Here is a 19,233-nt window from a genome sequence, read left to right as displayed (position 1 = left end):
TCTGTTTTTAAATAAATAAGCAAATATTTTTTACAAAAACATCAACAATCTCCAATTCTGTAGTAGTCTAACGTTAAAAGGAGAAGAAGCCCTAACCAATGAGAAAACTTTCAGAACTTGAAGGTCCCAGGGCATAGTTTCAAGTCTTTCATAAAAGGAGAGGAATTCATGCTGAGGCCCAGCCAGGAAAAACCAACCAAACAACAACAGGAGAGTCAAAGAAGAAAACTAGGAAAATGGTTCTAAACGTCTCCATTCTGTTACTGGGATTGATGTGCTCACTTTAGAGGCTAGACAGTTGTGGATTGTTTTGTCCTAGATTTGAACAGGGAAAGGCACAGCCCTCAGAAGTGTGTGGTCACTCATTTTTTCCATGCCTCGACTTCCCAAGGAGATAAATATTGAGGTCAAGCTGAAATCAGACCTGTACATCCATCCCAGGTCTTACTGGATGACTCCAGATTTGTAGGATCAGCTCTGGGTTTTGAGTAGACTGCAGGACCATGCTGTTGTGTAACTAGGGATGCTAGTCCACTGCGGTCCACTGAAAGGAACTCCTTGGAGTTCCAAAGTGAAGCTTTTATGGCCTTAGGTTGTGTCCTGGTATGTGGGCAGAACCAGAACACCCTAGGTCAGGGCCAGGATGAAGTTTCCTAAGGTACTGCCTTAGAAAATGAATGGCCTTGGCCGGACATGGTGTCTCACGCCTGTAATCCCAGGACTTTGGGAGGCCGAGGTGGGTGGATCACCTGAGGTTAGGAGTTCAAGACCAGCCTGACCAACATAGTGAAACTCCGCCTCTACTAAAAATACAAAAAATTAGCTGGGTGTGCTGGCGGGTGCCTGTAATCCCAGCTATTCATGAAGCTGAGGCAGGAGAATAGCTTGAACCCAGGAGGTGGAGGTTGTAGTCAGCCAAGATCATGCCATTGCACTCCAGCCTGGGCAACAAGAGCAAGACTCCAACTCAAAAAAAATAAAAAAAAGAAAGAAAAAGAAAATGAATGGCCTTTATTGCTGCCTGCTTTCTCTTTAATTCATTTTTAATATATTCTATCTATGAAACATTGACTTGGATGTTATTTGGGGTTAATATGTGCATTACATGTGAGTGACTTTTTTGGCTGGGCTTTGACTTAACCTATTCCCTAATTTTCTGATTCAGAGTAACGGACATAAACCTGGGGAAGTTGGTACGAGGGGATGCCCATGAATGTTTTGTTTCACCGGTTGCCAAAGCTGTAATTGAACTTCTTGAAAAATCAGGTAGGATGCTCCTTGAGAAATGCTGCTATTTTGTATTTATTGGTATTTACATTATTTTTAATAAGGATTTGTTTTTGGAAGAATTTAAAAAAATTTTATTTTTATTCTGATATCCTTTTAAGATGTTTTTGGAAGATTCTAATTGAACATAGAAGTGATATTTCACGTTGGCCTTCTTGATTTTTCTCATCTTTTCTTTTGGGAGATACTAATGAATACCTAGAAACTTTTTCTAAGTTTAAAAAAAAAATCTTCAGTGAGGTTGTGTGTAAAGTTAAAAAAAAAAAACAAAAACCTTTTTCTAGTCAGACCATCTTATAAATTGAAAGAGAAATTAGTAGAGATAAATGATTAGTCCTGTTTTAAACATGGTCAGTTTCTCTCATGAAACACTCAAAATAACCACAGTAAAATATGCTTCCAGTTTCAGCTTACTAAATCTGTCAATATGTAGGTTTAGATAAAACTTACACTGAAGACTTAAATGAGGCCAGGCACAGTGGCTCATGCCTGTAATCTCAGGGCTAGACGATGCCAAGGCGAAAGGATCACTTCAGGCCAGAAGTTCAAGACCAGCCTTGGCAAACATAGTGAGACCTTTTCTCTATAAAATATTTCAGAATTAGCTGGGTATGTGTGCACCTGTAGACCCAGCTATGCTGGAGGCTAAGGTGGGAGGATTGCTTAAGCCCTGGAGTTTGAGGTAGCGGTAAGCTATGATTACACCACTGCAGTCTAGCCTGGGAACATAGCAAAACCCTGCCTCAAAAAAAAAAAAAAAAAAAAAAAGAGAGAAAAATGAAGAAGCCATTAGATGTAGTTCAGGGCACAGGAACCTAGGTTGGGATTTATTGGTGAGCAGCATGTAGTCAGGACTTAATTTCCATTGTTGTCCCCTTGACTTGGCATTTTTATGTCAGTGAAAAAGAAATGAATATTTTCTCTTTCTTCATTATTAAATTTAATGAGTAAATTACTACCAAGTATTCATATATTTAAGGGCTTTCTAGCAGAGAACATAAAGATTCAACTAATTGGCCAGGTGCAGTGGCTCACACCTGTATTAAGATTCAGCTAATTGGCCAGGTGCAGTGATTCACACCTGTAATACTCACTGCTTTGTGGAGCCCAGATGGGAGGATTGCTTGAGCCCAGGAGTCTGACACTAGCTTGGGGAACATAGGGAGACTCCATCTCTACAAAAACAAATTTTTGCCACGCGCAGTGGCTCACACCTGTAGTCCCAGCACTTTGGGAGGCCGAGGAGGGTAAATCATGAGGTCAGGAGCTCAAGACCAGCCTGGCCAACATGGTGAAGCCCCATCTCTGTTAAAACTACAAAAAATTAGCTGGGTGTAGTTGTAGGCACCTGTAATCCCAGCTACTTGGGAGGCTGAGGCAGGAGAATTGTTTGAACCCTGGAGGCAGAGTTTACAGTGAGCCTAGATTGCAACACTGCACTCCAGCCTGGGCAACAGAGTGAGACTCCATCTCAAAAAAATTTTTTTTTGTTTTAATTAGCCAGGTGTGGTGGCATGTGCCTGTGATCCTAGCTACTTGGGAAGCTGAGGTAGGAGAATCACTGGAACCTGGGAAGTCAAGGCTGCAATGAGCTGTGATCACACCACAGCACTCCATCCTGGGCAATAAGCAAGAACCTATCTGGGAAAAAAAAATTTCAACGAATTATTTTTCTCTACTCCGATTTGAATAGAAATGAGGCAAATGCCCCTCCTACCTCTGAACACGCCACAATCAAAGACAAAGTTCAAAAATATATGGCAAAATTTTATTAAAAGGGTAACATTCAGGATATATATGCCCTTTGGACAGTAATATTAAGCTCAAATCTATGAAATAATCCATACAGACAGTGCTTTTTCATTATGTGGATTATGAAGATTCTGAGCCACTTCATCAGAAAGTACTCAAAGAATAAGAGTAAATTAGTCTGGTAAATTATAGCTGTATATTGTGGAAAGAAATACAGCCTATAAACACCCCACTCCTAGTTTACAGTCAATTGTAGGTTGGTGCTGAGTAAGGTCAAGCTTTAAAAGGGTTTTTGTTGTTTTTTTTTTTGAGACAGTCTTGCTCTGTTGCTCAGGCTGGAGTGCAGTGGCACAACCTTGGCTCACTGCGACCTCTGCCTCCCGGGTTCAAGTGATTCTACTGCCTCAGCCTTCTAAGTAGCTGGGATTACAGGCGTGTGCCATGATGCCTAGCTAATTTTTGTATTTTAAGTGGAGACAGGGTTTTACCATGTTGGCTAGGCTGGTCTTGAACTCCTGACCTGAAGTGATCTGCCTGCCTAGGCCTCCCAATGTCCTGGAATTATAGGCGTGAGTCACTGCACCCAGCCTAAAAGAGTCTTTTTTCTTAAGTTAAGGTTCTTAAAGGAAAGATCTGAAGTGTTAGGCATAATACTGAATTTTCATTTGGTTAGTAGGTGTCAACCTCGATGGAAAGAAGATCTTGGTAGTTGGGGCCCATGGATCTTTGGAAGCTGCTCTACAATGTCTGTTCCAGAGAAAAGGGTCCATGACAATGAGCTCCCAGTGGAAAACACCCCAGCTTCAAAGCAAGGTAAATTTCATGTTGGAAACGTATCATCTTGAATGCTCATGTTAGAACAGAAGAAAGTCTAGAGATGTATAAACTAAGTGCTTAATTCAAGAAATTAGAGGAAGAAAATTGAATAGACCCATGTCTATTAAAGACATCGAATCAGTCTACTCACCAAACAAACAAGAAAAGGCAACAGGTGGGTTTACAGATGAGCTCTCTCAAACAAAGAACAGATCAGATTCTCATACTATCCTTTTCTCTAGCAAATGGAGAAAGAAGGAACATGTCCTAACACACTTTGAGTGCCGAAGCCAAACGAGGACAAGATGCTGAAGGAAAATTAACAGACCAGTGTCAGCTATGAATACAAATGAAATAGTCATGAGCAAAATCTTAGAACACCAAATATGGCAGCAAGTTAGGTTTATTTTAGGATTGCCAGGTGATTTAACATGAGAAAATCTATCACTGTTATTCACTACATTATGATTAAAAACTAAATTCTCACCATAGTGAGTACAGATAGTCACTTGGTAAATCTAGTATCCATTATGACCTTTTGAAAGTAATTATAATTTGGATGAAAATCATTAAGAAGACCTATATAAAAGTAGAGATATCATCTTCATGGTGAAGATGCAATATCTTAACGATACTAATTCTCTGCAAATTATAAGTTCCTGACATATTTTTTGTAGAATTTGACAATCTGATTCTGAAATCCAAATAGAAGCAGAAAGGACAAAGATAACCAAGACAATTCTGTGGAAAAAGTAGCTGGGAGACATTCCCAACCACCTAGCATGAATCATTATGCACTTATAGTAATTAGGATAATATGGTAGATAAACAGACTATCAGGACAGAAGAAGGTGGAAATTTATGTGTATATGGAAGCTTGAGAAAAGGTACTGCAGATCAATGGGGAAAAGATTAACTATTAAAGTCAGGGCACGGTGGCTCACGCCTGTCATCCCAGCACTTTGGGAGGCCGAGGTGGGCAGATCACTTGATCTCAGGAGTTTGAGACCATCCTGGCCAACATGGTGAAACCCCATCTGTACTAAAAATATGAAAAATTAGCTGGGCATGGTGGTGCAAGCCTGTAGTCCCAGCTACTTAGGAAGCTGAGGAAGGAGAATCGCTTGAACCCAGGAGGTGGAGGTTGCTGTGAGCTGAGATCACGCCACCACACTCCAGTCTGGGTTACAGAATAAGACTCCATCTCAAAAAAAAAAAAAGATTATTAAAAATGATGCTGACTAAACTAGTTATATGTATATGAGTCTAGAATAGGAATACCAACCTGATACTACATATAAAAATCACTTCTATATTAAAATACCTAAATGTGGAAAGCAAAACTGTAAAACTTATAGAAAAAAAAATAAGTGTATGCTTTTAAGATGTTGGCATTGGAAGGATAGCTTAAGAGACCCAAAAAGCACAGATTGCTAAAGAAAAGATACATAAATCTGACTATAAAATTTTTTAAAACCTCAAAGCTTTTCTTTCTAAAAAGAAGTTCTTGAGAGAGACTGAATCACCTCTGAGCCAGCAAGGGGAGCTGAAGCAGGGATTCAAGCCAGGACACTCCCGGGCAAGGGCGCGCCACGAATCTCAGAGCCGCTGCTTTGGCTGATGCAGCGGCTCACAGGGCAGCGGATTTTTACTGCCCACAGACCAGGAGATTCACAGGTGGAGAAGCTCCACGGGTTGCCAGCGCCGCTGGTTGGACTGGCGCGGCTGCTCTGCCTGCACCCGAGGCAGGGAGCAGCGGCCCCTTGTGCAGAGTGAGCGAGACCGGATCCCCTCTGGGCCAGCAAGGGGAGCTGAGGCAGGGACTCAACCCAAGAGTTTCCTGGGCAAAGAGGACGCCTCTGGAAACACGGCTGAACACGGGACGGTCCAGCTCTGTGGAGGAGGGGCGTCACCCACCGGGAAACACCCTGCAGTTCCCAGGACAATTTGCCCACAGCAGCTCAACGAAGCCTCTGCAGGCTGAGTGTGACTAGGCTGCCACCTTGTGGGCAGGGAAAACCATTGCAACAGCGGAAAATCATAACGCCCTAATTCCCTGGGACAGATCACCTAGGGGGAAGAAAAGGGGGTTTATGAGTTCAGTTACTACAGACTTAAAATTACCAAAATCAGAAAGACAGCAACTACAAAGTCGATAGGTGGATAAATCCACAAAGATGGGAAGAAACCAGCGCAAAAAGGATGAAAACACCCAAAACCAGAACATCTCTCCTCCTACAAGGGAGCACAACTCCTCACCAGCAAGGGAACAAGACTGGATGGAGAATGAGTGTGATGAAATGACAGAATCAGCTTTCAGAAAGTGGATAATAAGAAACTTCCGTGAGCTAAAAGAACATGTTCTAACCCAATGCAAAGAAACTAAGAACCTTGAAAAAAGACTTGACGAAATGTTAACGAGAATGGACAACTTAGAGAGGAATATGAGCGAATTGATGGAGCTGAAAAACACAACACGAGAACTTCGCGAAGCATGCACAAGTTTCAACAGCCGAATTGACCAAGCAGAAGAAAGGATATGAGAGGTCGAAGATCAACTCAATGAAATAAAACGAGAAGGCAAGATTAAAGAAAACAGGGTAAAAAGGAATGAACAGAGTCAACAAGAAATATGGGACTATGTGAAAAGACCTAATCTACGTTTGATAGGTGTACCTGAATGTGACGAAGAGAATGCATCCAAGCTGGAAAATACTCTTCAGGATATTATCCAGGAAAACTTCCCCAACCTAGCAAGGCAGGCCAATATTCAAGTCCAGGAAATACAGAGAACACCACAAAGATATTCCTCTAGAAGAGCAACCCCAAGGCACATAATCATCAGATTCGCCAGGGTTGAAATGAAGGAGAAAATACTAAGGGCAGCCAGAGAGAAAGGTCGGGTTACCCACAAAGGGAAGCCCATCAGACTTACAGCAGATCTCTCAGCAGAAACCCTACAGGCCAGAAGGGAATGGGGGCCGATATTCAACATCCTTAAAGAAAAGAACTTTCAACCCAGAATTTCATATCCAGCCAAACTAAGCTTCATAAGTGAAGGAAAAATAAAATCCTTTGAGAACAAGCAAGCACTCAGAGATTTCATCACCACCAGACCAGCTTTACAAGAGCTCCTGAAGGAGGCACTACACATAGAAAAAAACAACCAGTACCAGCCACTCCAAAAATGCACGAAATGGTAAAGAGCATCAACACAATGAAGAATCTGCATCAACCAATGGGAAAAACAGCCAGCTAGCATCAAAATGACAGGATCAAATTCACACATAACAATATTAACCCCAAATGTAAATGGACTAAATGCCCCAATCAAAAGACACAGATTGGCAAATTGGATAAAAAGCCAAAACCCATCAGTGTGCTGTATCCAGGAAACCCACCTCACAAGCAAGGCTACACAAAGGCTCAAAATAAAGGGATGGAGGAAGATTTACCAAGCAAATGGAGAACAAAAAAAAGCAGGAGTTGCAATTCTCATCTCTGATAAAATAGACTTTAAAGCAACAAAGATCAAAAGAGACAAAGAAGGACATTACATAGTGGTAAAAGGATCAATGCAACAAGAAGAGCTAACGATCCTAAATATATATGCACCTAATACAGGAGCACCTAGATACATAAGGCAAGTTCTTAAAGACTTACAAAGAGACCTAGACTCCCACACAATAATAGTGGGAGACTTCAACACCCCATTGTCAATATTAGACAGATCAACGAGACAGAAAATTAACAAGGATATCCAGGACTTGAACTCAGACCTGGACCAAGCAAACCTAATAGACATTTGCAGAACTCTCTACCCCAAATCCACAGAATATACATTCTTCTCAGCACCACATCACACCTACTCTAAAATTGACCACATAATTGGAAGTAAATCACTCCTCAGCAAATGCAAAAGAACGGAAACCATAACAAACAGTCTCTCAGACCACAGTGCAATCAAGTTAGAACTCAGAATTCAGAAGCCAACCCAGAACCGCACAGCCTCATGGAAATTGAACAACTTTCTCCTGAATGTTGACTGGATAAACACTGAAATGAAGGCAGAAATAAAGATGTTCTTCGAAACCAACGAGAACGAAGACACCACATACCAGAATCTCTGGGACACATTTAAAGCAGTCTCTAGAGGAAAATATATAGCAATAGGTGCCCACATGAGAAGAAAGGAGAGATCTAAAATTGACACTCTATCATCAAAATTGAAAGAGCTAGAGGAGCAAGATAAAAAAAACTCAAAACCTAGCAGAAGACAAGAAATAACTAAGATCAAAGCAGAATTGAAGGAGATAGAAACACGAAAAACCCTTCAAAAAATCAATAAATCCAGGAGCTGGTTTTTTGAAAAGATCAACAAAATAGACAGACCACTAGCCAGACTAATAAAAAAGAAAAGAGAGAATAACCAAATAGATGCAGTAAAAAATGATAAAGGGGATATCATCACAGATGCCAGAGAAATTCAAACCATCATCAGAGATTATTACAAACAACTCTATGCACATAAACTAGAAAACCTGGAAGAAATGGATAAATTCCTGGACAGTTGCCTCCTCCCAAGCCTAAACCAGGAAGAAGTCGAAACCCTGAATAGACCAATAACAAGGGCTGAAGTCGAGGCAGCAATTAAGAGCCTACCACCCAAAAAAAGCCCAGGTCCAGATGGGTTCACAGCCGAATTCTACCAGACATACAAAGAGGAACTGGTACCATTCCTACTGAAACTATTTCAAATAATCCAAAAAGAAGGAATCCTTCCCAAATCATTTTATGAGACCAACATCATCCTAATACCAAAACCCGGCAGAGACTCAACAAGAAAAGAAAATTACAGGCCAATATCCATGATGAACATAGATGCAAAAATCTTCAATAAAATACTGGCAAGCTGATTGCAACAGCACATCAAAAAGCTTATCCACCATGATCAAGTAGGATTCATCCCGGGGATGCAAGGCTGGTTCAATATACGCAAGTCTATAAATGTAATTCACCACATAAACAGAACCAAAGACAAAAACCACATGATTATCTCAATTGATGCAGAGAAGGCCTTCGACAAAATTCAACAGCCCTTTATGCTAAAAACTCTCAATAAACTAGGTATCGACGGAACGTACCTCAAAATAATAAAAGCTATTTATGACAAACCAACAGCCAATATCATACTGAATGGGCAAAAACTGGAAGCATTCCCTTTGAAATCGGGCACTAGACAAGGATGCCCTCTCTCACCACTCCTGTTCAATATAGTACTGGAAGTTCTAGCCAGAGCAATCAGACAAGAAAAAGAAATAAAGGGTATTCAATTAGGAAAGGAGGAAGTCAAATTGTCTCTATTTGCAGACGACATGATTGTATATCTAGAAGACCCTATCATCTCAGCCCAAAATCTCCTGAAACTGATAAGCAACTTCAGCAAAGTCTCAGGATACAAAATCAATGTGCAAAAATCACAAGCATTCCTATACACCAATAACAGACTTAAAGAGAGCCAAATCAAGAACGAACTGCCATTCACAATTGCTACAAAGAGAATAAAATACCTAGGAATACAACTAACAAGGAACGTAAAGGACCTCTTCAAGGAGAACTACAAACCACTGCTCAACGAAATAAGAGAGGACACAAACAGATGGAGAAACATTCCATGTTCATGGTTAGGAAGAATTAATATCGTGAAAATGGCCATACTGCCCAAAGTAATTTACAGATTCAATGCTATCCCCATCAAGCTACCAATGACCTTCTTCACAGAACTGGAAAAAACCACCTTAAACTTCATATGGAACCAAAAGAGAGCCCGCATAGCCAAGTCAATTCTAAGCAAAAAGAACAAAGCAGGAGGCATCACACTACCGGACTTCAAACTCTACTACAAGGCTACAGTAATCAAAACAGCATGGTGCTGGTACCAAAACAGAGATATAGACCAATGGAACAGAACAGAGGCGTCGGAGGCGACACAACATATCTACAACCACCCGATCTTTGACAAACCTGATAAAAACAAGCAATGGGGAAAGGATTCCCTGTTCAATAAGTGGTGTTGGGAAAACTGGCTAGCCATATGCAGAAAGCAGAAACTCGACCCCTTCCTGACACCTTACACTAAAATTGACTCCAGATGGATTAAAGACTTAAACATAAGGCCTAACACCATAAAAACACTAGAAGGAAACCTAGGCAAAACCATTCAGGACATAGGCGTAGGCAAGGACTTTATGACCAAAACACCAAAAGCATTGGCAACAAAAGCCAAAATAGACAAATGGGACCTAATCAAACTCCACAGCTTCTGCACGGCAAAAGAAACAGTCAATAGAGTGAATCGGCAACCAACAGAATGGGAAAAAATTTTTGCAGCCTACCCATCTGACAAAGGGCTGATATCCAGAATTTACAACGAGCTAAAAAAGATTTACAAGAAAAAAACAAACAAGCCCATTCAAAAATGGGCAAAGGATATGAACAGATACTTTACAAAAGAAGACATACAAGAGGCCAACAAACATATGAAAAAATGCTCATCATCACTGGTCATTAGAGAAATGCAAATCAAAACTACATTGAGATACCATCTCACGCCAGTTAGAATGGCGATCATTAAAAAATCTGGAGAAAATAGATGCTGGAGAGGATGTGGAGAAATAGGAACACATTTACACTGTTGGTGGGAGTGTAAATTAGTTCAACCACTGTGGAAAACAGTGTGGCGATTCCTCAAGGACCTAGAAATAGAAATTCCATTTGACCTAGCAATCCCATTACTGGGCATATATCCAAAGGATTATAAATCGTTCTACTATAAGGACACATGCACACGAATGTTCATTGCAGCACAGTTTACAATAGCAAAGACCTGGAACCAACCCAAATGCCCATCGATGATAGACTGGATAGGAAAAATGTGGCACATATACACCATGGAATATTATGCAGCCATTAAAAATGAGGAGTTCGCGTCCTTTGTAGGGACATGGATGAACCTGGAAACCATCATTCTCAGCAAACTGACACAAGAACACAAAACCAAACACCACATGTTCTCACTCATAGGAGGGTGTTGAACAAGGAGAACACATGGACACAGGGAGGGGAGCACTATACACGGGGGTCTGTAGCGGGGGAGTGGGGGGGACAGCGGGGGGGGAGTTAGGGAGGGATAGCATGGGGAGAAATGCCAGATATGGGTGAGGGGGAGGGAGGCAGCAAATCACACTGCCATGAATGCACCTATGCAACAACTTTGCATGTTTTTCACATGTACCCCAAAACCTAAAATGCAATTAAAAAAAAAAAAAAAAAAAAGAAGTTCTTAAAAAAATGAAAAGACAGCTAAAGTATAGAAGATATTTACAACAAACATTTAGCCAGTAATTAGTATCTTATAAAAGATTCCTCCAAATCAGTAAGACAAAGACAATCTGTTAGGAAAATGGACACATGACAGGCCACTAACAGATGAGGAGCCTGAGGTTTAAAAGACACTTGAAAAGCTGTCTGGATTACTACTGTTTTTGCTTACCAGTCATATTGGCAGTAGGTAAAAAGTGCCAGTTAGACATATTGACAAATGTCGAGAGCTATGGGAATTCATATATTGCTGGCAGGAGTTAAAATTTGAAATAAGCATTTTGGTTCTTTTTTTTTTTTTTCATTTTTTTTCGAGATGGAGTCTTGCTGTGTCTCCCAGGCTGCAGTGCAGTGGCGCCATCTCGGCTCACTGCAACCTCTGCCTCCTGTGTTCAAGCAGTTCTCCTGCCTCAGCCTCGCAAGTAGCTGTGATGACAGGCACAGGCCACCACACCCAGCTCATTTTTTGGTATGAAATAGACATTTTGGAAAGCAGTTTAGTAGAGTTCGAGCTACTCTTTGATCCAGGAATTTCACTCTAAATATGTGTCATAGACCAAACTTGCCCATATCTATAAAAAGGTGTGTTTACGATTGGTCAGAGTAGCATGTTTACAATGCAAAAAGTTTTGTTTGTTTGAAACAGAGGGCCAGTGGTGGTTCTGTGGGTCTTGGCCCCTTTCTGCTAGCTGTCAGAGCTGAGTTGGCTCCATGAGTTGGTGAAAGTGGTATCCAGCCAGGTGCAAGGGAGACAGGGTAGGATTTTGCCCCTGTCATGTCCCACTTATAAGCAGGCTAGAGGTCCCCTGTAGAAGGGTGACTCTTGACTATTAAGAGGATGGTATTCCTCACTGAGCATCTTCTGGAGCTTGATGACCACTAGGGAATGTATCTGAGTCACGTGCACCAAATCTGTTACCGGAGGCAGTGCTGGCGATACAGGTCTGCAGCAACTTCAACTCTGGCCTCCTCAGAAGAAAGAATTGGACTGAGGGGCAGAAGGCAGAAGGAGAGACTGAGGCAAATTTCAAAGGAGGACGGAAAGCCTATTAAAAAGCTTTAGAATAGTAAGGAAAGGAAAGAAGGAAGGTACAACTTGGAAGAGGGCCAAGCAGGCGACTTGAGAAACCAACTGCACCACGGAAAGTATTTAAACAGTGACCTAAATGCCCATCAGCGTGAATGGATAAATCAGTATAGTTGTATGTAGAGTATGCATAGACATACGTTCATAAAACAGAATGATATTAAAGCAGTGAGAATTAATAAACTAGAGCTGTAGATAGCAACATGCATTTTGTTTTGTTTTGTTTTTCATTTGTTTTTTGAGGCAGAGTCTTGTTCTATCCCCCAGGCTGCAGTGCAGTGGCATGATCTCAGCTCACTGCAACCTCTGCCTCCTGGGTTCAAGTGATTCTTCCGCTTCAGCCTCCCGAGTAGCTCAGACTACAGGCGTGCACCGCCACCCCGACTAATTTTTGTATTTTTAGTAGAGATGGGGTTTCACCATGTTGGCCAGGCTAGTCTCGAACTCCTGACCTCAGGTGATCTGCCCACCCTGGCCTCCCAAAGTGCTGGGATTACAGGCATGAGCCACTGCGCCCAGCCTGGAAGAATTTTTTTAAAACACCATTCAGTGAACAAAAACCCAAGTTGTAGAAGGATATATTTCATATAACACCATTTATATATGTCTGAAAGCAACACAACATATATATGTAATCCTAATACATATATACACATATATATAATCCTAATCTATGTATTATTTCTTTATGTTTTTACTTCATTTGCATGGAATCCTTATATATATATATATTAGAATTCTTATGTATATATTAGGAGTCCTATATTATTAGGAATCCATGCAAATGAAGTAAAAATATAAAGAAATAATGGAAATTATGAACCAAATCCGCAAAGCATTTATTGAGGCAAGGATGTGGATATAGATGGAAAGGAAACCTAGACACCTTCATCCCTTTTTTCTTAAACTGGGCAATAGGTGTTGTCTAGGTATGTTAGGTATTGTTTTACATTTTCGTGTCTGAAATGATTGTTTTTCATTTAAAAAAATGACAGTACAGCTCACAGATTTCAAGCAAAGTGAAGTTTAAAACGAATGCATTAAGTACAATCAGTTACTACAGAACATGATCTAAAAATACATGTTCCTCATGTTGCAGGGTGAGAATGGAAATGAGGAGTAGATTGTAATCTTGCCAGGGAAGCCAGGTGTCTCAGCAGATTTGGAATCTTTTCGTGGCAGGTGGATCTAATTTATGTAATGCTTGGGTTAAGACAGCTCAGCCCTGCAGTTAAACCTGAACCTGTGTGCGTTTTTAGCGATCACCACATGGTGGCAGCCTATCCAAGAAAATTCAAGGGCAGTATTTTGCACTTGAGAGTCCAGAAATTTTGATTTGAATAGAGGAAAATAAACCTTGCCCTGCACTGAACAGCTGTGGTGAAAAGAGAAAATACCTTCCTTGGCAATTGAATGTTTTCACAGCTGTCACAGATGCTTTTGCTAGTTGTATCTGTATTTTTGAAAAACAAAGACATTTTTCAAAGTACTTTTTTTATTACGGGAATAAATCACCTTGTCTCTGTACTTTGGGATGAATCTCATCTGAACTTTGAGAATGATTAAGTGGCTTGACTTTCTGCAGAATCTAGTCATTGGGTAACATTCTTGTTTTCATATGTACCAGAAGGTTCTCTTTCATAGTTGATGTTGCACACACATTTTTTCCCTGAGTCTTTGGTATTTATAGTGGCACCATTGCGAATGTTAGAGGCTGTCAACTTTCATTCTTATTACTGTGTCATCTTTGTAGCCAAAAACATGGGAAGAAATGTTCATGGCTCCGCCCCATACTTGTCCCCTTCTACCTGGTCTACCTACCTATGACAGGCTCCTGTCCCACCACAAATGACAGCCTGTGTCTTTCTTGCTGGCAGCTAGCCTTTCACTAGCGACTTACCTCCCTGCAACCCATGTGCCTCCCTGTGTCTGCCTGATGTTTGAATTGTCACTATTCCTGTGTTGTATTTTTTGGTTTTTGAGACGGAGTTTTGCTCTTGTTACCCAGACTGGAGTGCAATGGCGCAATCTTGGCTCACTGCAACCTCTGCCACCAAGGTTCAAGTGATTTTCTTGCCTCGGCCTCCCTAGTAGCTGGGATTACAGGCATGCGCCACCACACCCAGCTAATATTTTGTATTTTTTAGTAGTATTGGGGTTTCTCCAAGTTGCTCAGGCTGGTCTCGAACTCTCGACCTCAAGTGATCTGCCCGCCTCGGTCTCCCAAAGTGCTGGGATTACAGGTGTGAGCCACCATACCTGGCCTCCTGTGTTGTATTTTTACAAGAATGTATGGGGCAGAAAACTCTTGCCATTCATTTCCTTAGTAGGAATTCTAGCCTTCCTTGGAGCCATGGTAATATGGAGGCATGGTAATACGTGGATTGTACCACTCAATGGCTGTCTGGAAGCCACAGTGGTGCAAAAAGCCACCTAGGCACGAGTTAGTGTCCTGGGGTACTCAGTAGGGACATGCTCTGTCCACACCTGGCACACCCTTGGAAAAGCTTCACTGTGAAAACACTGGAAGTAAAAATGTTAACAACAGATAGGGATTTTTTTCCCCTTGAGACAGAGGCTCTCTCTGTTACCCATGCTGGAGTACAATGGTGCAATCTTGGCTCACTAGACCTCTGCCTCATGGTTTCAAGTGATTCTCATGCCTCAGCCACCTGAGTAGTTGGGATTACAGGCCAGCACCACCACCCCTGGCTAATTTTTATATTTTTAGTAGAGATGGGGTTTCACTATGTTGGCCAGGCTGATCTCAAACTCCTGACCTCAAGTGTTCCACCCACGTGGCCCTCTCAAAGTGCTGGAATTACAGGCATGAGTTGCCGTACCTGGCTCAGATGGGGATTTTTGTTGTCCAGTTGAATCAACCAAGAATAAAAGTGCATTTTAAGATTATAATCTATTTAACTTCTCCTTATTGGCAATGATAAAAGAGTTGAGGAAAGAAGAGTACAAGCTTAGGATTATGGCTACTTAGTAGAAGGACATTGTCTTTGACAAGCGTTTCTGATGTGCTTATTTGTACCTGACATGGAACAAGACCCCCGTCCCCACAACACCTACCCGCTTTGGGACATCTGGCTGGGGATTTCCAAAGCCAAGGGTGAAAGGTTGGGCCTCGGGTGTGACTGTGTAACACGAGAGTTCTGTCCACCATCTGTAGCCAAAGGTACTCTTACCAGTGTGGGCTGACCTTCCAGTTACCAGGCAGCCTGCTGCAACCAGCAGAAACTGCCCTTCAGACTTTCGAGTTGGGCACAACATTTGTGTTCTCAGTAAGCGGTAGAGCGTAGCCTTTAGGGACACACAGCTCTGGGCTCAAGCCTTAGCTGTGGCTGCTCTGAGCCTGTTTCCTCCTGTGTAGAATGGCAATCATATACTCCCTACTTTATGGGGCAGTTGTGAGAATGAAATTAAATGCTAATGTGGGCCAGGTGCAGTGGCTCACGCCTGTAATCCAAGCACTTTGGGAGGCTGAGGCGGGCAGATTGCTTGAGCCCCGGAGTTTGAGATCAGCCTGCCAACATGGTGAAACCCCATCTCTACAAAAAGTACAAAAATTAGCCAGGCATGGTGGCTGTAGTACCAGATACTTTGGAGGCTGAGGGAGGAGGATCACCTGAACCTGGGGAGGTCGAGATTGCAGTGAGCTGAGATTGCACCACTGCACTCCAGCCTGGGTGACAGAGCGATGGGGGGAAATATATATATATATAATATATATTTAAATATTAAATATATATATATAATATATATTTAAATATTAAATATATATAATATATATTAAATATTAAATTTAAGTATTATATTTAATATATATTATATATATTTAGAGAGAGAGATCTGTATGTATTCACACACCATTGTGGGTCAATGAGGCAAATCACTCAAATTGTAAGTAGATTAACTAGTAAAGTAGTGTGACCTGGGGTCCCTCACTGGAAGCCTGGTATACATGCTTCCATTGTGTAGGTCGGGGAAGGACAGAGTGTCTCCAGCTGTTTGTCTGTGAGGTCTCCCAGCAGAATATTGGCCAAGGGAGCGAAACCGAAAGCAAGATTACCATGAGACAATGTCCCAGAGAGAGGAGGGACTGACCAGAGTGGGGACCCAGCTTAAGCCAGTCAGGCTTATCTTCCAATCCTTAGTAGATTATTATTATGACCTTTAATGACATAACAGCATCCTTTCCTCCAAAGCTGTGGACCTCTTCCCATGCTTCATGTAACTCGGAAGTCACTCTCCTTCTGAACATGTCTGCTGGAGGTCCCTGATGGACCAGTTATTACTTTCAGGCTCTGTAGTTTTAACGAATAGTTACATCGAATTAGTTACAAATAGAAATCGATCCTTTCTCTGTCCGTCTGTCTAAGTGGAAGGATAGTCTGCGGACACTGATTTACGTATAACATCTCCATGGAGCCTGAGCATGAAGAGTTGAACTTCTTAGGGGTCCACAGAAACCAGAGTAGACTTTGGTGTTTGGTAGCTTTGTAACTTATGCCCATTGGGGTGTATAGTTCAAAACAGAGAATAAATTTCCTGCTCTGATTCTGAGCATCTTTTCCAGGCTTGGAGATGCGTTGAGCATTTCCTTGGAGACCCTAGAGTTGGAGACGGGAAGAATGCCTGGGCGTTTGTCCAAATTAGCCATATGCTGTGGAGTGTCACGTGTCAGGAAGCCCAGGCGATGGAGCTAGTGTTTTTGGGCAGGGCTAGGGAACCCCGCTCTTTCCTCCACCCAAATGCAGGCCCCCACACCCAGCATGCTGGGCCCTGCAGGGGAATGACACTGTTGACTTTACTCTCAGGAATGAGCCTATATTTGGAGATAACCTCTTCCTGATCCCGATGATTTGATTCTGGTGCCAAAACCAGCTGAGGTGGGCGTGGTTTTGCGTTGGTGTTTACAAGGTGGAATGGTGCCCCACATGGAGGGAGAGGTGGGCAGGCACGCTGGGGCCCTGCTCCCTCGAGTCTCCTCTGAACCTGTGGTTAGGGAACAGCTGGACAATGCTGAAATGGTCTCCAGCTGGGAGATGAGGTAAACCCCAGCTGCATGCAGAAGAAATAACCTAGAAATCAGAGAACCATTTTATTTTGTTTTTCTCAGAGGATCTCATTTCTCCCTCTCCTCCTGAGCCCAGAGACCCTCAAAACTGGTACTCACAGAAGGAAAAAATATAGGTCTTTCACCTTTGAAGGATCAAAGTGTCTAGGTTTTTAATTTTTTGGACAAAGCTGAACTATCACAAAGTCCTTTTCAGTTTAAATTTAGTGCACAGCATGGCTCATGAAAGGCTTTTAAAAGTGAATTGGAGAATTCTAAATGTACTTACATGTGAAAGGATGACTTCTTGAAAAAAGAATCATATCTGCTCCAAACGGGAGAAGGGAGGAACTCTAGCTTTTAAACTGCACTAGATTAGTGAGTTATGTGACAATTCTTTTAACAGTGTGGAATGCATTTAAAGCACTAATGTGCTGCAGTGACAGCAATGACAGCCAAAATTAATTGACAGAATGGCCACTCTGAACCAGGCCCTGTCTTGTACTCCTGTTATCTCAGCCATCTGCACACTCATCCTGTTAGGCAGGACTGTCATCCTCCCCATATGACACATTAGGAAACTGAGGCTCAGAGGGGAGACTTTGCAAAGATCGTGTGATTAAAAAATGGCAGAGGTGGCACAACAGCCTGTGTTTTTAACACGGTCCCTTGTCAGCTCTTTTTCCAGATCATCACATAAAGTCTAATCTCTTTTTTCTTTCTTTATTTATTTTTAACCTGCTGTGAAAATTTGGGACTAAGCAATAAAGTCTAATCTCTAATCTTGAAAACCAGAAAGCACCGGCCACCTCAGATGAGAGAGACCAAGACCCGAGACCTTTGACTTGTATTGGATTCACTCTCATTTTATTTTGATGTTTGTAATCCCTGAGCCATACTTGTTAAGAGAATTGAGCTGAAGTAGACCAAATGCTGTCCCCTCTCTGACGCCTGGGGCTCATCACCAGCTGTCCGGGCTCTCTTTTCAGAGGAGATGGTGAGCACCTTCAGAGAGGGCAGGGGTGGACACACAAGACAGCCTCAGTGAGGCGAGTTCACCCCCTCCCCTGCCTGCTGCAGGTGAGATGCAGAAAAAAGCACTGGACCTTCCCGGACATCACAGCCTCGTGCTCAGCGAGTGGCTGAGGTAATCCATAGCCCAGGTCATCAATAGTGTGGAATTAAGTCCACTGGGTAGTGTCAGACCCTGAGCTTTCTTTGACAGATTTAGGGGGTCAGCTCCCTACTTTCCCCTCTGGCTTCTATCTGATCATTGCTCTGCTTATTAATACCAGGGAAGAAGATGAATAGAACCTTTTGGAAAGCCAAAAAAAATCAGGCCGTTATATGTAGCAGTGTTGAGGGAAGGATTTGCGAGATGATACATTCAAACTAATGGGCATGAGATCAAGAAGGGGCCATATAATTAACAGACTGACTGGTCTTAGGTGGTTCAGAATTTAAGCTGCGAAACTGAGATTGAGAAGAAATGTATTGTTGTTATATCAAATATGTGAGTAAAAATGTAATTAAAACACCATCTATCTCCACTTTTCCCGATGTTACCTTCGTTTTACGATGCCCTTTCTGTATCTTATAGGCAAAACATTCTGATAGATTGTATTCTAAATGTTTGAAGGTTGGTCTGAATGTGGAATGTATTTTCTCATGGATGTAATAGTATAAATGGTGTTAGGGTCATGGGATTGCAAAGCCGGTTTAACAAACAGCAGTGGAATCACATTGACCTCCTTTCTGATTTTTCTGTGGGAAACTTCATCTGTGGCTTTAACATGCTTCTCAGCTGTGGGGTGAGTTTCAGCCTCCATGATATTTGTTACTTTGC

The 19,233-nt window shown here is 42.0% G+C and overlaps 1 protein-coding gene across 2 annotated transcripts in view; it reads left to right on the top strand.

Moving 5' to 3' along the window:
- Positions 1-19,233, top strand: part of MTHFD1L (methylenetetrahydrofolate dehydrogenase (NADP+ dependent) 1 like) — a 227,448-nt gene that overhangs the window by 17,839 nt on the left and 190,376 nt on the right. Inside the window, exons 6-7 of one of the 2 annotated variants that reach the window (XM_064360573.1) lie at positions 1,166-1,266; positions 3,713-3,852. In XM_064360573.1, coding sequence (XP_064216643.1) covers positions 1,166-1,266; positions 3,713-3,852 — 241 coding nt within the window. The remainder of the gene's footprint in view (positions 1-1,165; positions 1,267-3,712; positions 3,853-19,233) is intronic. The other variant, XM_064360574.1, reaches the window with a different exon arrangement.

The sequence above is a fragment of the Aotus nancymaae genome, unplaced genomic scaffold (assembly GCF_030222135.1).
Source record: "Aotus nancymaae isolate 86718 unplaced genomic scaffold, 86718_ANA_hifiasm-v0.15.2.pri h1tg000040l, whole genome shotgun sequence".
NCBI lineage: Eukaryota > Metazoa > Chordata > Mammalia > Primates > Aotidae > Aotus > Aotus nancymaae.
The sequence above is the reverse complement of the archived record's forward strand: the minus strand, read 5'-3'. Positions and strand labels throughout refer to the sequence as shown.